Below are 18,639 nucleotides of genomic sequence, written 5' to 3' on the forward strand. Positions count from 1 at the left end.
GGCTCCGCCGAGATCCCGCGGAGAACAGACATCACACTCTGGCCCCCGTTTCCTGGTTGGGAATTCCTCTGAAGCTCAAACCAAAGGAGCAAACTTGTTCTGCATTCACGTAAAAGCGACGGCTAATCGGACCCGGACGTGTTCCGGTCCATCTCCTCACCATCGTGGTCACGATTGTCTCTCTGATGTCAAGAATGTGTCCCCAAAGCACGCCGCTTGTTCCGGAGTCCGAGCGCATTTGTAAGACCCGTTCGTTTTGGTAGGAGACACGCTCGTCCTGGACTCGGTGCCGGTCCTTTGCATCGCCGGCGAAGCAGCAGAACCTCGCCGGGGGTCCGATCTGGGCTCACAGAAGAAAAACCGTCTCTGCACAAATCTTCAACCTGTTTGAAAACGGAGCGAGAAACAAAGCGTGGGTTTATTTTCTACCGCCAGAACCTCTGCAGCCACCATGAAGACAGAGGACACAGAACACAGAACACAGAACACAGAACACAGAACACAGAACAGGGCTTTCCTGGACATCAGTGCTTTGCAGAACCTGGATTCTGCCCAAACACGCATTTAAAGGGCAAAGTGGTGACGAGCAAAGCTGCATTTGTTCATGCTGTGGGTTCCTCTTGGGCTGTGGGTTCCTCTTGGGCTGTGGGTTCCTCTGGGCTGTGGGTTCCTCCTGGCTGTGGGTTCCTCTGGGCTGTGGGTTCCTCTGGGCTGTGGGTTCCTCTGGGCTGTGGGTTCCTCTTGGGCTGTGGGTTCCTCTGGGCTGTGGGTTCCTCCTGGCTGTGGGTTCCTCTTGGGCTGTGGGTTCCTCTTGGGCTGTGGGTTCCTCCTGGCTGTGGGTTCCTCTGGGCTGTGGGTTCCTCTTGGGCTGTGGGTTCCTCTTGGGCTGTGGGTTCCTCTGGGCTGTGGGTTCCTCCTGGCTGTGGGTTCCTCTTGGGCTGTGGGTTCCTCTTGGGCTGTGGGTTCCTCCTGGCTGTGGGTTCCTCTGGGCTGTGGGTTCCTCTGGGCTGTGGGTTCCTCTGGGCTGTGGGTTCCTCCTGGGCTGTGGGTTCCTCTGGGCTGTGGGTTCCTCTGGGCTGTGGGTTCCTCTTGGGCTGTGGGTTCCTCTGGGCTGTGGGTTCCTCTGGGCTGTGGGTTCCTCCTGGCTGTGGGTTCCTCTGGGCTGTGGGTTCCTCTGGGCTGTGGGTTCCTCTGGGCTGTGGGTTCCTCCTGGGCTGTGGGTTCCTCCTGGGCTGTGGGTTCCTCTTGGGCTGTGGGTTCCTCCTGGGCTGTGGGTTCCTCCTGGCTGGGGTGGGTTCTTCGTCTGTGTGGGACGTTGTGGTTCATGAAGACAATCACGCTGAGCTGTCGTTTAAGGGCTGCCCCCCCGTCTCACCTTCATAGAACATATTTCACTCTGTCAAATGACAAATAATAAAGTTTTCTTTATTCAGTTCAGCGGTGCAGTACCTCGTGTACATCGTGAAGTAATGCAGTAATACACCATGAAGTAATGCAGTAATACACCATGAAGTAATGCAGTAAATGTGCTTTCAGATCGATCTCCAAACGTCCGCAGGACTGTGACCCTGAACGCATCGATGGATCCTCGGCTTCAGCAAGTCTGATTTCAGGTGTTTATAAAAAGACGTGCAGGAAGCCTGATAGAGAGGGGTGGAGGAGAGATGTGGAATGAAGCTGAAGTGGAACAGAGGAACGGTGGAATGAAGCTGAAGTGGAACAGAGGAACGGTGGAATGAAGCTGAAGTGGAACAGATGAGCGGTGGAATGAAGCTGAAGTGGAACAGATAAACGGTGGAATGAAGCTGAAGTGGAACAGAGGAACGGTGGAATGAAGCTGAAGTGGAACAGATGAACGGTGGAATGAAGCTGAAGTGGAACAGATGAGCGGTGGAATGAAGCTGAAGTGGAACAGATGAACTGTGGAATGAAGCTGAAGTGGAACAGATGAACGGTGGAATGAAGCTGAAGTGGAACAGATGAGCGGTGGAATGAAGCTGAAGTGGAACAGATAAACGGTGGAATGAAGCTGAAGTGGAACAGATGAACTGTGGAATGAAGCTGAAGTGGAACAGAGGAACGGTGGAATGAGGCTGAAGTGGAACAGATTAATGGTGGAATGAAGCTGAAGTGGAACAGATAAAGGTGGAATGAAGCTGAAGTGGAACAGATGAGCGGTGGAATGAAGCTGAAGTGGAGAAGATTAATGGTGGAATGAAGCTGAAGTGGAACAGATAAAGGTGGAATAAAGCTGAAGTGGAACAGATGAGCGGTGGAATGAAGCTGAAGTGGAACAGATGAGCGGTGGAATGAAGCTGAAGTGGAACAGATAAACGGTGGAATGAAGCTGAAGTGGAACAGATGAACTGTGGAATGAAGCTGAAGTGGAACAGATGAACTGTGGAATGAAGCTGAAGTGGAACAGATGAACTGTGGAATGAAGCTGAAGTGGAACAGATGAACTGTGGAATGAAGCTGAAGTGGAACAGATGAACGGTGGAATGAAGCTGAAGTGGAACAGATGAACTGTGGAATGAAGCTGAAGTGGAACAGATGAACGGTGGAATGAAGCTGAAGTGGAACAGATGAACTGTGGAATGAAGCTGAAGTGGAACAGATGAACGGTGGAATGAAGCTGAAGTGGAACAGATGAACGGTGGAATGAAGCTGAAGTGGAACAGATGAACGGTGGAATGAAGCTGAAGTGGAACAGATGAACTGTGGAATGAAGCTGAAGTGGAACAGATGAACGGTGGAATGAAGCTGAAGTGGAACAGATGAACTGTGGAATGAAGCTGAAGTGGAACAGATGAACGGTGGAATGAAGCTGAAGTGGAACAGATGAACGGTGGAATGAAGCTGAAGTGGAACAGATGAACGGTGGAATGAAGCTGAAGTGGAACAGATGAACTGTGGAATGAAGCTGAAGTGGAACAGATGAACGGTGGAATGAAGCTGACGTGGAACAGATGAACGGTGGAATGAAGCTGAAGTGGAACAGATGAACTGTGGAATGAAGCTGAAGTGGAACAGATGAACGGTGGAATGAAGCTGAAGTGGAACAGATAAAGGTGGAATGAAGCTGACGTGGAACAGATGAACGGTGGAATGAAGCTGAAGTGGAACAGATGAACGGTGGAATGAAGCTGAAGTGGAACAGATGAACGGTGGAATGAAGCTGACGTGGAACAGATGAACGGTGGAATGAAGCTGACGTGGAACAGATGAACGTCTTATCTTTGACAGATAATAATAATCCTGTATCTGAATGTTTGTGGTCTCTTGTTTCTACCAGTTGCTTTTTGGATCGAGTGAACTCTCCTGCTCAATATAGGATCTCTGTCACTGGCGTCTCCCTGATGACGGTTCTTTTTTTATTGACTCAGAGTGACACCTCCTCGCTTCGCCTCACGGGAGGATCTCAGTGTGGATTTCCGGCAGAGATGGCAGGCAGCGTCTGGAGGTCACTGGTGAGTTCGAGACGATCGATGGATCGATAAGAATGGCGGCGGATATTTCAAACGGCCTGAAGCTGATCGCTGTGTTTGATCCGTTTATCGGCTGGATAAGCTAGCTTTGATGGTTAGCATGCTAGCTGGGTTGTCGGTGTCCTTCAACGCGACGTTAGCGCGGCTGTCCGGGCGAACCGGGGGGGGGGGGGGGGGGGGGTGATACCGGGCCGGTCACGACCACCGACCAGCGGCGTCCACCGCCGTGAAACCTGCCGCCGGTTCCGTTCGAGTCCTGTTCGACCGGGGATGAAACGGCGCCAGAGGCTAGGCTAGCCGTTAGCATCGTGACTGCTGCCTGATGTCGACGCCAAATCTCAATCATTGATTAGTTTCCTTAAGTAAAATAATAATAATATTCAGATGGAGGCGGGAAACATGATCTGAGGTTAAGTAAGAAGAAAGTTAAAGTTAAAATAAATTGGATACATAACAGCTGAATTAGAATATAAGTGTAAAGCAGAACTATCGATCTGTTAGCAGATATGTGGTTATTGATCAATGATGAGTATTGGGTCTGTCTGTGTTGACCTCTGGTGACCTTTGGGTCATTTCTTCCAGTTGTCTCGGGCTGCGGCGAGGAGACACGCGCTGTCATTGGCTTCCTTTTCCAGAGGGGTGCGCACATGCACACACACACGCACACACATGCACACACACACTCGCACACACGCACACAGACACACACACACACACACAGATCAGTGATGTTTCTTTTGCCGCTGCGTTGATGAACTCTGACCCCACAGATCCAAACCGTCACGCTGATTCCCGGCGATGGCATCGGACCTGAGATCTCCACGGCGGTCATGAAGATCTTCGAGGCGGCTAAAGTGAGTGTGATCGGACGCGAGCCCAGAACGGATGAACCCCCCCCCCCCTCTCAAACGCCGATTTCTGCCGCCAGGCGCCGATTGCGTGGGAGGAGAGGAGAGTAACGGCCATCCAAGGCCCCGGAGGGCGGTGGATGATCCCCCCCGACGCCAAAGACTCGATGGACCGGAGCAAGATCGGACTCAAAGGTGAGCTAAAGCCGCATCCAGGTGAGCTGCACCTGCCCGGGTCTCTAACCCGGGCCGTCTGTCCTCCAGGGCCGCTGAAGACGCCCATCGCTGCCGGGCACCCCTCCATGAACCTGCTGCTCAGGAAGACCTTCAACCTTTACGCTAACGTGCGGCCGTGCGTCTCCATCGAGGGCTACAAGACGCCATACAGCGACGTGAACCTGGTCACCATCCGGGAGAACACGGAGGGCGAGTACAGCGGCATCGAGCATGTGGTGGGTGGAGCTAAGAGAACGACGGCAGCGGCCGCGACACGGAGCGCTAGCGGCACCGCGACGGAGAGCACTAGCGACGCCGGCCGCGACAAGGAGCGCTAGCGGCGCCGGCCGCGACGGAGAGCGCTAGCCTAGCGGCGCCGGCCGCGACAAGGAGCGCTAGCGGCGCCGGCCGCGACGGAGAGCGCTAGCGACGCTGGCCGCGACGGAGAGCGCTAGCCTAGCGGCGCCGGCCGCGGCGGAGAGCGCTAGCCTAGCGGCGCCGGCCGCGACAAGGAGCGCTAGCGGCGCCGGCCGCGACGGAGAGCGCTAGCGACGCTGGCCGCGACGGAGAGCGCTAGCCTAGCGGCGCCGGCCGCGACAAGGAGCGCTAGCCTAGCGGCGCCGGCCGCGACAAGGAGCGTTAGCGGCGCCGGCCGCGACGGAGAGCGCTAGCCTAGCGGCGTCGGCCGCGACAAAGAGCGCTAGCCTAGCGGCGCCGGCCGCGACGGAGAGCGCTAGCCTAGCGGCGCCGGCCGCGACAAGGAGCGCTAGCGGCGCCGGCCGCGACAAAGAGCGCTAGCGGCGCCGGCCGCGGCGGAGAGCGCTAGCCTAGCGGCGCCGGCCGCGACGGAGAGCGCTAGCCTAGCGGCGCCGGCCGCGACAAGGAGCGCTAGCCTAGCGGCGCCGGCCGCGACAAGGAGCGCTAGCCTAGCGGCGCCGGCCGCGACGGAGAGCGCTAGCCTAGCGGCGCTGGCCGCGGCGGAGAGCGCTAGCCTAGCGGCGGCTGCCGCGACGGAGAGCGCTAGCCTAGCGGCGGCGGCCGCGACGGAGAGCGCTAGCCTAGCGGCGACGGAGAGCGCTAGCCTAGCGGCGGCGGCCGCGACGGAGAGCGCTAGCCTAGCGGCGCCGGCCGCGACAAGGAGCGCTAGCGGCGCCGGCCGCGACGGAGAGCGCTAGCCTAGCGGCGCCGGCCGCGACAAGGAGCGCTAGCGGCGCTGGCCGCGGCGGAGAGCGCTAGCCTAGCGGCGCCGGCCGCGACGGAGAGCGCTAGCCTAGCGGCGCCGGCCGCGACAAGGAGCGCTAGCGGCGCTGGCCGCGGCGGAGAGCGCTAGCCTAGCGGCGCCGGCCGCGACGGAGAGCGCTAGCCGCGCTGGGCGCGACAACGAGCGCTAGCGGCGCCGGGCGCGACAAGGAGCGTAAATCATAAATCTTTATTTAAATCCGGCAGCCCCTGTTTGTGATGTCACTTCCTGCTTGTGACGGGTCCCTAACGAGTCCATTTCCTCTCCTCTTGTTCCGTTCGAGCTTCTCGCCGCGGTCCCGGAGCTCCCTTCCAGTGGGAACCCTCCTGGGCCCACTGGTTTTACCGGTCTTCACGTTTTCGTGGCGTTTTTGTCTTCTCCCCGTCTCAGATTGTGGACGGCGTCGTTCAGAGCATCAAACTGATCACGGAAGACGCCAGCAGGCGCATCGCCGAGTACGCCTTCGAGTACGCCCGGAACAACCAGAGGAACAGCGTGACGGCGGTCCACAAGGCCAACATCATGTGAGCCCGCCGGGCCGCCGCAGAACTCCGAAGCGCCGGTCCGGGTGGCGTCAAAGCGTCCGTCTGTCTGTCCAGGCGCATGTCGGACGGTCTGTTCCTGAGGAAATGTCGAGAGGTGGCGGAGAACTACAAAGACATCAAGTTCACTGAGATGTACCTGGACACGGTCTGCCTCAACGTGAGTTCACCTGAACCGGGCCCGACCGGGCCGGACCGCCGCACATAGCAGCGCTAGGCTAACGCCGCCTCCATCTGTGAGAGGGAACCCGGACCCCCCCTCTGTTCTGCGGACGGGTTCTAACGGGTTCTGGTCTTTCAGATGGTTCAGGATCCGACCCAGTTCGACGTCTTGGTCATGCCCAACTTGTACGGGGACATTCTCAGGTGGCGACCTCTTTCAGTTTGGACCCGTTGGGGTGGGCGGAGCCTGATCCTGACCCGGTTCTGTATGTTCCAGTGACCTGTGTGCCGGTCTCATCGGAGGACTGGGAGTCACCCCCAGCGGGAACATCGGTGCCGACGGAGTGGCCATCTTTGAATCGGTTCGTGTCTCCCGGCCGGATGGGTGACTCGCGATTGGTCCTCGCCTGACGGCTGTTTGCTCCGCCCACAGGTTCACGGCACCGCCCCCGACATCGCCGGCATGGACCTGGCGAACCCGACGGCCCTGCTGCTCAGCGCCGTCATGATGCTGCGTCACATGGGTCTCCACGACCTCGGCAACAACATCCAGACGGCCTGTTTCGACACCATCAAAGACAAGAAGGTGAGACTGGGGCGGTCCGATGGTGGATTCGGTCGGGGTTGTCATGGTAACGTGGTTGCTGCGTGTCTCAGGTGCTGACGAAGGACCTGGGCGGTAACTCGAAGTGTTCCGAGTTCACAGCTGAGATCTGCCGCCGCATCCAGGATCTGGCGTGAAGGAGGGGGGACGCCCCCCCCCCGGCGCCCCCCCCCAGGTCTGTCTGGACCTGCAGGGACTCCGCCTTCTGGGCTGGGCTACAGGTTTAAGTTTTGTTTCTCGTGTTTCCACGCAGTGAGATGCGTGTGAAAGGGGGCGGGGCTTCTGCTGCAGTTACCTGATCGATTAACATGATGGAATGTTCAGCTTAAACGTGCGCACAAATGTTGAGTTTTTTTTTTTACCGCGCATGTTATTGATCAGGATATCGGTTCTGCTTCGTCTGGATTGTTTCTATTTTTTGGATTTATTTATCATTTTTCTCGCCGCCTTCGCTTTCAGAGATATAAACGTAAAAGAGAAACGACTTCTGTCTCTGGTTTCCATTCAGGGCTCTAAAACCAGCTGGGAGGAACAGCCGGCGGTTTTTATCTCTGATTCCGCCTCAGTTTCTGACGTAAAGCTAATATCTAACGTTTTTATTGATATGGTGTAATATGCAGTAAATAAAGACTTTTCTATGGTTCAGATTTATTTTATTTAATGACCCAACATCGATGCTTATAGAAATCAAAATAAAATGGATAAGTAAATAATGAAATCAGGTAATCTGCTGATGTAACCCGACACCTGGATTTTAATTCAGCAATTATTCATTTGCCTTTCATCAGAAACAGTTAAGTGTACGATGTTTCTAAAACATTCACTGGCCCTTAAAAAGCACTAATTTATTGTATTCATTTTGGATCTTTGCGACAAAATGTTTTAAATTAAGTTTGTCAACGTGACGATATCTGATAAATACAATGATTCTGATTGTGTCAGTGTGTTGATCATCAATAACTGTACCTGCAGCGTGTCACACGCTGCCTGACTTTAAAAAAAATTAAACATTAATTCAAAAACAAAAACCAAATTGCAAAAAAAAAGGCAAATTATGTTAAATAAAAAAATTAATGTTAAACTGTCAATGTCAATCTTTTTCCGTTTCATGTAATACAGTTCGGTTATCTGTTACATTACGTCTTTTGGCCACGCCCCCCATTTCCTGGTTGTTTCACCTACAAAATAAAAGCTCACGACGTCAATGTGTAAAACAAACCGTTAAATTCATGGGCCTTTTACTTTCTACTAAACAAAACGGTACATGAGTATATAACAAATACACTGTGATAAAATTATATATGAATTAGTAAAGACGGGATGACGCTTTAGTGAAGTCAAAGGCAACATTTTATTTTTTTAATGACAATCACCAAAATCTGTAAAAAAACAAAAACAAAGTAAAACTTTTTGATAAAGACTGGAAACTGATGCATTGATCAACATTGTGATTGGATCAGTTCTAGCTGATCATTTGATGTGATCAGGTAATAATGTTAAATATAATTCTATATTGTTAGATGTTTCTATGATATTGATTTCGACACAGAACGCGTAGCTGCTTTATTGCTGTACACTTTGAACACGGATATTCTAACGGGTCGGACTGGTTTCCGTTACACTTCATTAAAACCACGTCCGTGCTTTGTACTTGTATTTTGAAACGCTGCTACCGGATGTCCGCCTGATGCATTCTGGGTAACTTGATACGCGAGCGCTTCCTGCCGCCTGTCAGAGGAATCCAGTGCAGAACCAGCGTTCCCAGTAAACGCGGCGGAGAAGGAGGCCGGAGGTTCCGTTAAATCACCGGGAGCACCGGGAGGACCGGGAAGGACCGGGAAGCGCTGCCGGACATGGCGAAGACGTACGACTATCTGTTTAAGCTGCTGCTGATCGGTGACAGCGGCGTCGGTAAGACCTGCCTGCTGTTCCGGTTCAGCGAGGACGCCTTCAACACCACCTTCATCTCCACCATCGGTGAGTCCGCTGCCGGTGACCGGCGGCCCGGCCCGGTGAGGGACCGGCCGGGGTCTGTTAGCTCTCGAGCTAACGGTGGCTAAACGGGAAAGTGAAAACGCTGATGGGGGCGGGGCGGAACTTCAGCCCGTGACCCGACCAGTAATTACCGATCACCTGCATTGATTAGCTGATCAGCGAGGTCGTGGAGCTTCAATCAGAAACTCAAAGCCGAAACCGGATCCGGACATTCTGACTTCTGGACTGGGTTCAGATTTCATAAAGGGCGTGTGTGTTGAAAGTCAGCGTGGTGACGTCATCAGTAGAGCAGTGACGTCATCAGGAGAGTGGAGGGAGCTGGTAACTGGTCTCGATTATATTCTTAGGATGTTAACGGTGTCAAAACGTCCAAGATCATCACCGAGCCCACTTCGCCCGCGCGCGCACGCACGCGCCCACACGCACGCACATTTTCATTTCCGGTGCATCAGTGTGTCGCTCTTCTGTTTCTAGTGGAAACAGGAAGTGGGGCGTGTGTTCGGCCGACACGCTGCTGGGGTGCGTGTGTGCGCGCGCGTGTCGGTTCTTCTGACGTCATCATGACGGTTCTGTCATGGCCGCCTGACCTGCAGATGGAGCTGTTTCATCACAGCAGTGATGTCACAGACGAGGCGGTGACGCGTCGCCAGGGTCACGTCATGAGTTCCCAGAATCCTCTGGTGCCGCCGCCGGACAGCAGTCGCTCTGTCTCGGGCCAGCTGACCTCTGACAGGAAGTGACGTCATCATTGATGTACGACAGACAAAGAGCTTCAGTGTGAGACGGAGCGCCGTTGAGGAATCGAGTGTTTTAATGTGGGCGCCGCCTCAACGAGCCGAGGACCAGGGAGACCCGGACGGGTCGGGGTGGCGGTCCGGCGTCACGCCGCTCCTCAACAGGAAGTGGAGGAAAGCGAGTCGTCTGACATCTTGGAAACACATTTTCTCTCTCCTGCAGCAGGAAGGAACTCCCGTTATAAATATCTGTGACTTCCTGTTCGCCACCCGGAGACACGCCCAGTCAGCTGACTGCAGCGAGAACTGTCTGCTGGGATCGCGGCGCCGCTCCCGGCGTCCCGTCCTCGGATCGGGTACCGGCTCGGTACCGGCTCGGTACCGGACCCCTCCGGGACCGAAAGGAGGCTGAACCGAAAGGTTTTATGATACGCCCCCTTTTAAACATGACATCCCGCCCCTTCCGCGTTTCAGCCACCGACCAATCGCAGCGGTCCGAGGTCGTGACCTCTGGGATGAAGCCGCTGATGGCGTCTGACTGATCTGTCTCGTTTCAGGAATCGACTTTAAAATCAGGACCATCGAGCTGGATGGCAAGAAAATCAAACTCCAGATCTGGTGAGCTCGATCAATGATTACCGATCAATATCAAAGCTGGTTTGTGTGTGGGGAGCGCCACTCTGCCTGACTGTAGGACAAACAGGATGTTGGTGCTTCACGCAGGGATACCGCCGGTCAGGAGAGATTCAGGACCATCACGACAGCCTATTACAGAGGCGCGATGGTAAGCCCCGCCCCCTGGTTCCCTCTCTATTGGACAGATCATATGTCAGTCAAACAGGACAGGATGCAGTCGCACCTGTTACCTGATACATGTCATCAGGTAACTTCAGGTATGATGACCCAGTTCCCGTTTAAAGGAGCGGGAGACTCTAGTTAACGCGTCTGTTGCTATGACAACGGTGTTTTACAGACATAAAAATCGCTGAATTTTGTGAGCCTCTACTTGTGTCTTCAGAGAATCACCATAGCAACGTTAGCATCGCAGCAGCAGTGTTAGCACATTGCTACGTTGTCCTTCTGCTGTCCCAGCAGCGCCCCCAGAGGGCTGGGGGTTGAACTCCGTGTGAACTTCCTGGATGACTGACTAGTCCTCTCGCTGAACTTACAGGAAGTAACTCGGGTCAGACTAGTTAGTGGCTTTTCAGACTAGTCAGACGGCCCCGACCCGCTAACGGGACTAAAACGGTGTCGTCTCATCAGCTGGGGACAAACGTCCTCGGAGCAGCGCTGACTTCCTGTCTCTCGCGTCTCAGGGCATCATGCTGGTTTATGACATCACCAACGAGAAATCCTTTGATAACATCAGGAACTGGATACGCAACATCGAGGAGGTAGGCCACGCCCTTCTGACATCACGCCGTACGGGATCGTACCCACACGGGATGCGTTGGTCTGCAGCTGAAGGTGTAGCAAGAAGAGCCCCGTAATGTGGGCGGAGTCTGACGTGTTTTTAGACCGTTTACCATAAAGTATGTGGCAAAGAGCAGCCTGGCCTCTGCCGCCATCTAGTGGCTGGATGTTTTACATGTCAAACGTTTGTGAGATGATTTGTGTTGTGATCAGACGACTGAAGGCACAGAAATGACCCCCACCTTTGTGTGTTTCCAGCACGCGTCTTCTGACGTGGAGCGAATGGTTCTGGGAAATAAATGCGACATGAACGACAAGAGACAAGTGTCCCGAGAGAGAGGAGAGAAGGTGTGAACTTTAACCTCCTCCTGGACCGATCGGTGTTTAATTTACCAGACGAACCTTAAATATCACCTTGTTGTTCAGCTGGCCATCGATTACGGGATCAAGTTTCTAGAAACCAGCGCCAAGTCCAGCATCAACGTGGAGGAGGTGAGCGGCGGTCGCAGCCTGGCGACACGGTCGGTTAAACCAGAAGCTAAGCTGATGCCCGTTTTCATCCACAGGCCTTTTTCACACTCGGCAGAGACATCATGAGCAGACTGAACAGAAAGATGGTGAGGTTTAGTCAATTACACATTTATTACCATTAATTACACATGTATTGCCGTTAATTACACATTTATTACTGTTAATTACACATTTATTGCCGTTAATTACGCATTTATTAGTTTAATCGGGGGCGTTGGTCTGATCTGGTCCAGTAATGCTCAGCCTGTTCCCTGCAGAACGACAGCAACCCCTCAGGTGGAGGCGGACCCGTTAAGATCACAGAGTCACGCCCTAAAAAGAGCTTCTTCAGGTGCACACTGCTGTAGGCGGAGCCTCCTCCTCCAGGAGCACGGCAGGTCTGTGGGAACAAGGAAAAACATTTTTTTTTTTTACACTGAATCGGGTTCAGGGAATGTTTTGTCAAACCTTCCTCCTTACTTCCTGCACAGGCTCCTCCTCTTCCTGCTTGTCCTGTGCTTTCTCTTCGTCTTCATCATCCTCTTCTGGCTTGTCATCTTATCAGACATTTTTATAGACGGAAACTGAAGTGACGACGACGACGATGATGATGAAGACATTTTGTTTGTGTTTAGTTTGACCAAAGCTGTTCTGGAGTGTGGAGATGTCTCACTCTGTCGCATTTGTTTGAGCTCATTTAAAGGCCGCAGCAGAGTTACGAAGATGGAGAAAGAAAGTGTCAATAGTTATATTTATAGCAGACAAAGTATTTTATTCCAGATCAATTAATTTAACGTCTTTAAAGCGTAGGAGCTCATCAGCTCATCACGGTGACTGTTTGTAGATCAGGTTTGACCTCCGGTTGCGTTAGACTGATTTAATAAATCAATAAGGACTAAAATTATCCAGTTGGTGCCTCCTATAAAAAAACAAAACTATTTGTATATAATAAAATGTAGAACGTTATTACAATTTGCCACAGAGCCTTAATGAAGCCTTGGAGATTCGATCTCTGGCGCTGATCGATCGCTCGATTAGTGTTTTTGTTGAGCTGCTGCACTTTTCCCTTTCAGCGGTTGATCTTCATCCGTTTGTCGTTAGCTCAAACGTCTACGGTTCAGAGTTACTGTCCATGAAGCGATCAAGCTGATCAATCAGGTGGTTTTACGGATGCACCCGGAAACGTTTATACCTGATAATCAATCATCTGCAGCTGATCTGTTTAGACAAATTGAAGTTGGCTTTTTTTTTTCCGTTTCCGATTTCCGTTTTGAATCGTTCAAAACAAGTCGAATCAGAGGCGGAGCTTAGCTGGGTAGAGATCATTCTGATTGGCTGTCATCAGGTCACACTCAGAAGGTTTGGAGTAATCAATCAGCTGAGATGGCGTGGGATCGCTGTGACATCATAGCTTGTGCTTTCTCTGCTGCCACCTGCTGGTCTGGAGAGTTACTGACCGGCACCTTCAGTTCTGCCTGTTCAGAAAACGACAGTATTAATTCAACTTCAGCCGCACTTTAAACACGGACATGAAAACATGGAGATTCAACCTTTGGAGGTCGGCCTGCACGCACGCACACACACACACACAGTATCTAATAATGCAACAGGAGGAAGGCGGCGAAGCGTCCGTCGACCTCGGCGGGTTAAAGGACTGATGGATTCTGACATCGATTATCATTGACGTTTATTTTTTACAGATTCAAACTGACCCGTTGAGCCGATAAACGATCAGCTGCTATTTCGGTTGTTGGTGCGTTTCAATCTTTTGTGTTTTATTTCTAACAGGAAATGTGTGTCGACTTTGTGTTCAACATTTCAGGAGGTTTTTTTATTTTCATTTTATATCAAACTGTTTTGAAGTCTTATTTTTGTATGAGTCAGTCTTAAAGTTCTTTTCAACCTGTGACTGTTCTAATCATTTAATACATTAAAAAGCTTTTAAAAATCAATGAGTCTGATTTGAATTATACGCGAGACTCGGAGCTTTGTGCAGTAGCGTCAGACTCACCAGCAGGGGGCAGCGATGTCACCAGTTGGGGACGGTCCCAGTTTTCTCCCATCAGTTCCTCAGCAAACACGGAAGAGGTGTTCTCCTCCACCTCCTTTCGTCTACCTCCTTATTTTCCCTCCTCTTCTCCCATCCACCACCTCCTCCTATAATGTCCTACCTCCTCCAGCTCCTCCTTTCGTCTCCTACCTCCTCTATGATTCAGCTCCTCCCCTTGAACGTGACAAACGTGGCTGCAGCCTCGCCTCGGTTGAAACAAACCCGTTTTTATTCAGGTAGGAAACGTGACAGACGCTCGGGTCTTCTTTATACACATGTACAGTCGGTCCAGCTGCTGCAGACTGACTCTGGGTCAGCGTAACCAACGGCAACGCAAACAAAAAGCAGCAGCTGTGAGTAAAACTACGGAGAAGCTTCGTTACCGAGTCTAAAAAAACTATTTACAAAACGTCCACGGCGTCGATGGCGTGCCGAAGAAACGGAACGGAGGAAGAGACGCTGCAGAGAGAGAGAGAGAGAGAGAGAGAGAGAGAGAGAGACAGAGGCACTGTTGATGCATCCAATCAGACGTCCCACGCTGGTGATGCGTTCACTTACCGTCAGCCCATCGGGTCGCTGACTCACACGATGGAGGCGGGGCTGAGGACCGCCGCGGCACCCTGAGGACAGAGACGAGTTCAGTTCGGTGACGCCCCCCCCTCCCCCTCCTGAACCCCGCCTCCCGCAGGTACTCACAGGTGAGACGCGCCGGCTGCTGAGGTGCTTCGTGTTGGAGGTCGGGGAGCAGGAGGGCCGGCTCGCCTCCTCGTGCGCCTCCTGGAGGTGGGACGAGACGCAGCCGCTGTCGGAGCCGGTGGAGCCGGAGAGGCAGCGGGACGAGGAGTCGGAGCTCTCCGTGGCTGGGGAGACGCGCCGGGGGTCAGCGGGGGTCAATGGGGGACGGGACAGCAGAGAAGAGGACACTTCCTGTTCACTCACTCATGGAGGGCTGGCTGCTGGTCTCGTGCTCCTGCTCGTCCTCCTCGGTGAGGGAGGTGCTGAAGGAGGCGCCGGCGCCGTAGGGTTGGCTGGAGACGGAAGCGAAGGTCAGAAACACGACTCGGGACGTATCGAACTCGTCCGGTCACTTTAAACGAACGTGGGGACGACCCCCGGGGGACAGAGACGAGCTCCTGGGACATCCGGAGGGACATTCAGGTCTCTGGGTCCCTCCTGGTCTGGACCGGTACCTGTACAGGTGCAGGTTGAGCGGTCCCAGCAGGCTGGACGAGGACGGTCCCGATGTGGCGGGGTCGGAGGTCACGGCGCCTCGTTTAAAGGGGTGCGAGTGATCGAAGGCGGAGACGGCGATGGACGCCCGTGTCCTGGCACCTGGACAATCAATAACCCAATCAATAACCGCTGGTTTGAGGGCCGTCCTTCATGCCCGACCAATCAGCTCGCTGCTCTCACCTCGGCTCTTCATCATGTAGTGGACGGCCCGGTCGCTGATGGCGGCGGCGCTCGGCTGGATGTCCAGAAACGGCTTGTTGCCGATTCCCATCGACGTCATCTCCTTCAGACGCGTCTCTAAAGACGGACAGACGGACGGAGAGACGGTGTCTCCTTCAGACGCGTCTCTAAAGACGGACAGACGGACGGAGAGACGGTGTCTCCTTCAGACGCGTCTCTAAAGACGGACAGACGGACGCTGAGACGGCGTCTCTAAAGACGGACAGACGGTGAGACGGCGTCTCCTTCAGACGCGTCTCTAAAGACGGACAGACGGACGCTGAGACGGCGTCTCTAAAGACGGACGGAGAGACGGCGTCTCTTTCAGACGCATCTCTAAAGACGGACAGACGGACGCTGAGACGGCGTCTCCTTCAGACGCATCTCTAAAGACGGACAGACGGACGCTGAGACGGCGTCTCCTTCAGACGCATCTCTAAAGACGGACAGACGGACGCTGAGACGGCGTCTCCTTCAGACGCATCTCTAAAGACGGTGAGACGGCGTCTCCCGCGGCGACCGCCCCCACCTTTGTTCCTGCTGGCCTGGGTCCACAGGATGCAGGCGACGTCGGCGGTCCACGCCCGTTTCACGTCCGTCGTCCCGGCCTGGAGGACGAAGGTCTGGTTCCTGGACGTCCTCCTCCTGAACCAGATCTCGAAGCGTAAGCCGTCGTCTCCCGCGGACTCCGTCAGTCCCACGTCGGCCGTCTGGAGGACAGGGCGGAGCTGAGCGCGGCCCGGGCGTGACCTGGGGGGGCGGGGCCACGCCTGGCGCTTTACCTTGAAGGAGTGCTTGTAGATGAAGACGTCCGTCCCGCCCTCCATCTTCTTGGGTTTGCTGAAGAGGACGAGCTCCTCAAACAGGAAGACGTGGCGCTGACACTTCTTCCTTCCTGTCCAGAGCGTGAACTCGTCCTGCCGGATCAGCTGACCTTGCTCCTTCAGGTTCACCTGGACGAAGACGAAGACAAAGACGATGATGATGATGATGATGGTGGCGGAGGAAGATGAAGAGCAAACTCACATCACAATCTCTGATGGCGTCCATCGCCAGCAGGTCGTTGCCATGACGAAGCTGGAACTTGACCATGTCGGTGGCGGCGTGCAACGCCGCAAGCTCCGCCTCCTGAGCCGAGCCCACCTCTTTCATGAGGTCGGTCAGCAGCAGGGCGTATTTACTCATCCTCTGGACGGGCTTCAGCAGGTAGGACGACAGGTCCATCTTGTCCCCCAACTGCACCTGCTTCCTCTGGAGAGGGGGGAGGGGCAGGGGGAGGGGCATGGGAGGAAGGTCAGTCGCCGCTACCAATCAGACGGTGGCAGAGACAGGAGGTGGAGCCACCGATCGCTCCTCGGGGTCCTCACCCTGAAGAAGGCGGCGCCGTGATTGGCCAGCAGGGCGTCCGACTTGGGCTTGTTCTTGCTGTAGAGCGCGTACAGGCCGAACTGCTCCTGCTGTTGGACACACCGGGCCGGTCATTGTCAGGGCGACGGAACAAACGGGGGCGGGGCGGGGCGGGGGCGGGGGGAAAGGCGTGTCCTACGTGTCTGAGGAAGCAGTCCGGCGCCCTGAGCGGGTGCTTCCAGCACGCCTCCAGCTCCTTCAGGAAGAACTGCCGGTGGAAGTCCAGGAGCTTCTCCAGGTTCCCGAAGACCACGTAGCGTTTGCCCCTCAGGTTCTGGGGCAGGTCGGCCCGGTCCATCTCGGGGAAGTAGTGGAGCAGGACGTAGCTCAGGGAGCGCACGTACTCCCTCTCCGTGGTCACCATCTCCTCCACGATGTGGCGCAGCTTGCTGCAGAGACACACAGCAGGCCATCCCATAATAACTCCTCCCACTTAGACAGAAGCAGGACGGTCCTCCGTCCAGGAGGACGCGGAGGGAGTCCTGCTTGAGTAAATGCAAGTTAGCTTTCGTTTGGGGGTTACCATGACAACGCATCTGCTTTCGGATCAGTACGCACCTCGCCCTGGGTTGGGGGTCGGCGGCCAGGCAGCCGGTGCCCGGCCCCGCCCAGCCGTGAGGCCCCGCCCTGGGGGACAGCGTGCGGCCGGCCGCCTCGGTGCTGCTGACCTCCAGACCCCGAATGAACACGCCCGTGTTCCCTCGGCAACCCGGCTCATTGTGGGGGCGGGGACACGGCCCGTACCGGGACACGTCCGGCGTGGAGGGACAGTCGAAGCTCTGAGTCTTCCTCTGATGCTGCCGGCCGCTGGAGGAGGAGGAGGAGGACAAGGAGGAGGAGCAGAAGCTGAGACGGGAGAAGCTCGGACTGGAGGAGGAGACGCCGGCCCAGTTGGGCTGCTCCTCTGAAGAGGAGTTGTGGAGCAGGCGCTGGAGGAGCGGGGTGTGTTTGGATCTGATAGGGGTGGAAGTGACCAGCGAGGAGGACGAGGAGGAGGAAGAGGAGGGGGAGGCGTCCTTCTCAGATGGGCCGGAGGACGACGGAGTCTTGTGGGCACCCCAAAGTCCTGACAGTGCTCTCCTGGAGGAGGCGACGCTCTTGTTGAGGGAGAAGAGGGAGGTCTTGCTGAGGGACGAGTCGGAGCGCTTCCTGTGGGCGGAGTCTCTTGTTCTGAGCGCCACCTCCATCTTCCTGTCAAACATCTGTTTGGCCTCCTGACACTTGGACCAAGCGAAGCTCCACTGGCGGAGGCTTCGCTCGCCCTGCAGCTCGACCGCCGCCTCCTTCATCTCCTGGAAGCGAGCCTCCGGGATTGGTGGGTGCTGGCGATGGTAGTCCTCCAGGCGACCAATCGCAGCCTGGCACTTGTCTGGCAGCGAACAGTCCTCCATGGTGATGCCAGCAAGGCGATGCAGACCCTCCAACGCCCAGCCGTAGGCCTGCGGACACAAGCAGGGGTCGGGTTACACGGGCAGGGGTCGGGTTACACGGGCAGGGGTCGGGTTACACAAGCAGGGGTCGGGTTACACGGGCAGGGGTCGGGCTACACGGGCAGGGGTCGGGTTACACAAGCAGGGGTCGGGTTACACGGGCAGGGGTCGGGTTACACAAGCAGGGGTCGGGTTACACGGGCAGGGGTCGGGTTACACAAGCAGGGGTCGGGTTACACGGGCAGGGGTCGGGTTACACGGGCAGGGGTCGGGTTACACAAGCAGGGGTCGGGTTACACAAGCAGGGGTCGGGTTACACGGGCAGGGGTCGGGTTACACAAGCAGGGGTCGGGTTACACGGGCAGGGGTCGGGTTACACAAGCAGGGGTCGGGTTACACAAGCAGGGGTCGGGTTACAAACCGACGACTGATTTTAGATTTTCACCGAATAAAAAAAGTTCAGAAAAAAGAAACGATCGAAAACAGACCAAATTTCTACGTCTTAAACCCTGAAGCTAGAACCACGACCCGGGATCGACCTTTGACCT

At 55.0% G+C, this 18,639-nt stretch overlaps 3 protein-coding genes across 4 annotated transcripts in view; 2 read left to right on the forward strand and 1 right to left on the reverse strand.

The window, feature by feature from the left end:
* Positions 1 to 3,431: 3,431 nt before the first annotated feature.
* LOC137894340 (isocitrate dehydrogenase [NAD] subunit alpha, mitochondrial-like) lies at positions 3,432 to 7,745 on the forward strand. Its single transcript, XM_068739825.1, has 11 exons — positions 3,432 to 3,470; positions 4,071 to 4,127; positions 4,259 to 4,342; positions 4,417 to 4,531; positions 4,601 to 4,788; positions 6,183 to 6,316; positions 6,392 to 6,494; positions 6,636 to 6,700; positions 6,774 to 6,858; positions 6,930 to 7,082; positions 7,154 to 7,745. Exons 1-11 carry the CDS (start codon positions 3,444 to 3,446, stop codon positions 7,235 to 7,237), a joined length of 1,095 nt encoding a protein of 364 aa, XP_068595926.1. The 5' UTR covers positions 3,432 to 3,443; the 3' UTR covers positions 7,238 to 7,745.
* A 1,111-nt stretch (positions 7,746 to 8,856) lies between these two features.
* rab8b (RAB8B, member RAS oncogene family) lies at positions 8,857 to 12,336 on the forward strand. Of its 2 annotated transcripts, XM_068739842.1 has the most exons (9): positions 8,857 to 9,077; positions 10,387 to 10,447; positions 10,553 to 10,613; positions 11,146 to 11,223; positions 11,501 to 11,590; positions 11,669 to 11,734; positions 11,809 to 11,859; positions 12,031 to 12,150; positions 12,244 to 12,336. In XM_068739842.1, the coding sequence occupies exons 1-8, from the start codon at positions 8,954 to 8,956 to the stop codon at positions 12,118 to 12,120; spliced, it is 621 nt and encodes a 206-aa protein (XP_068595943.1). In that variant the 5' UTR covers positions 8,857 to 8,953; the 3' UTR covers positions 12,121 to 12,150; positions 12,244 to 12,336. The 2 variants fall into 2 exon arrangements, with proteins under 2 accessions (XP_068595943.1, XP_068595937.1); XM_068739836.1 differs by lacking the exon at positions 12,244 to 12,336 and having other exon boundaries at positions 12,031 to 12,239.
* A 761-nt stretch (positions 12,337 to 13,097) lies between these two features.
* Positions 13,098 to 18,639, reverse strand: part of plekhg4 (pleckstrin homology domain containing, family G (with RhoGef domain) member 4) — a 19,905-nt gene continuing 14,363 nt past the window's right edge. The window contains exons 10-22 of the mRNA XM_068740577.1: positions 17,220 to 18,100; positions 16,801 to 17,050; positions 16,622 to 16,711; positions 16,281 to 16,505; positions 16,037 to 16,207; positions 15,784 to 15,964; positions 15,216 to 15,332; positions 14,993 to 15,134; positions 14,742 to 14,830; positions 14,499 to 14,662; positions 14,361 to 14,422; positions 13,764 to 14,261; positions 13,098 to 13,227 (exon numbers count right to left, since the gene is read on the reverse strand). Of these exons, the coding sequence (XP_068596678.1) occupies positions 14,384 to 14,422; positions 14,499 to 14,662; positions 14,742 to 14,830; positions 14,993 to 15,134; positions 15,216 to 15,332; positions 15,784 to 15,964; positions 16,037 to 16,207; positions 16,281 to 16,505; positions 16,622 to 16,711; positions 16,801 to 17,050; positions 17,220 to 18,100 (2,349 nt within the window). The 3' untranslated portion in view covers positions 13,098 to 13,227; positions 13,764 to 14,261; positions 14,361 to 14,383. The remainder of the gene's footprint in view (positions 13,228 to 13,763; positions 14,262 to 14,360; positions 14,423 to 14,498; positions 14,663 to 14,741; positions 14,831 to 14,992; positions 15,135 to 15,215; positions 15,333 to 15,783; positions 15,965 to 16,036; positions 16,208 to 16,280; positions 16,506 to 16,621; positions 16,712 to 16,800; positions 17,051 to 17,219; positions 18,101 to 18,639) is intronic.

Source organism: Brachionichthys hirsutus, chromosome 1 (assembly GCF_040956055.1).
Source record: "Brachionichthys hirsutus isolate HB-005 chromosome 1, CSIRO-AGI_Bhir_v1, whole genome shotgun sequence".
Lineage (NCBI taxonomy): Eukaryota > Metazoa > Chordata > Actinopteri > Lophiiformes > Brachionichthyidae > Brachionichthys > Brachionichthys hirsutus.

What these genes read in the sequence shown, in the direction of transcription:
- LOC137894340 (XM_068739825.1), top strand. Translation starts at nt 3,444, where the DNA reads ATGGCAGGCAGCGTCTGGAGGTCACTG. An exon ending in TGGCTTCCTTTTCCAGAGGG is followed by an intron (nt 4,128 to 4,258) that starts GTGCGCACATGC and finishes CTGACCCCACAG; the next exon opens with ATCCAAACCGTCACGCTGAT. An exon ending in TTGTACGGGGACATTCTCAG is followed by an intron (nt 6,701 to 6,773) that starts GTGGCGACCTCT and finishes TGTATGTTCCAG; the next exon opens with TGACCTGTGTGCCGGTCTCA.
- rab8b (XM_068739842.1), top strand. Translation starts at nt 8,954, where the DNA reads ATGGCGAAGACGTACGACTATCTGTTTAAGCTGCTGCTGATCGGTGAC. An exon ending in CCTATTACAGAGGCGCGATG is followed by an intron (nt 10,614 to 11,145) that starts GTAAGCCCCGCC and finishes CTCGCGTCTCAG; the next exon opens with GGCATCATGCTGGTTTATGA. An exon ending in GCAGACTGAACAGAAAGATG is followed by an intron (nt 11,860 to 12,030) that starts GTGAGGTTTAGT and finishes TGTTCCCTGCAG; the next exon opens with AACGACAGCAACCCCTCAGG.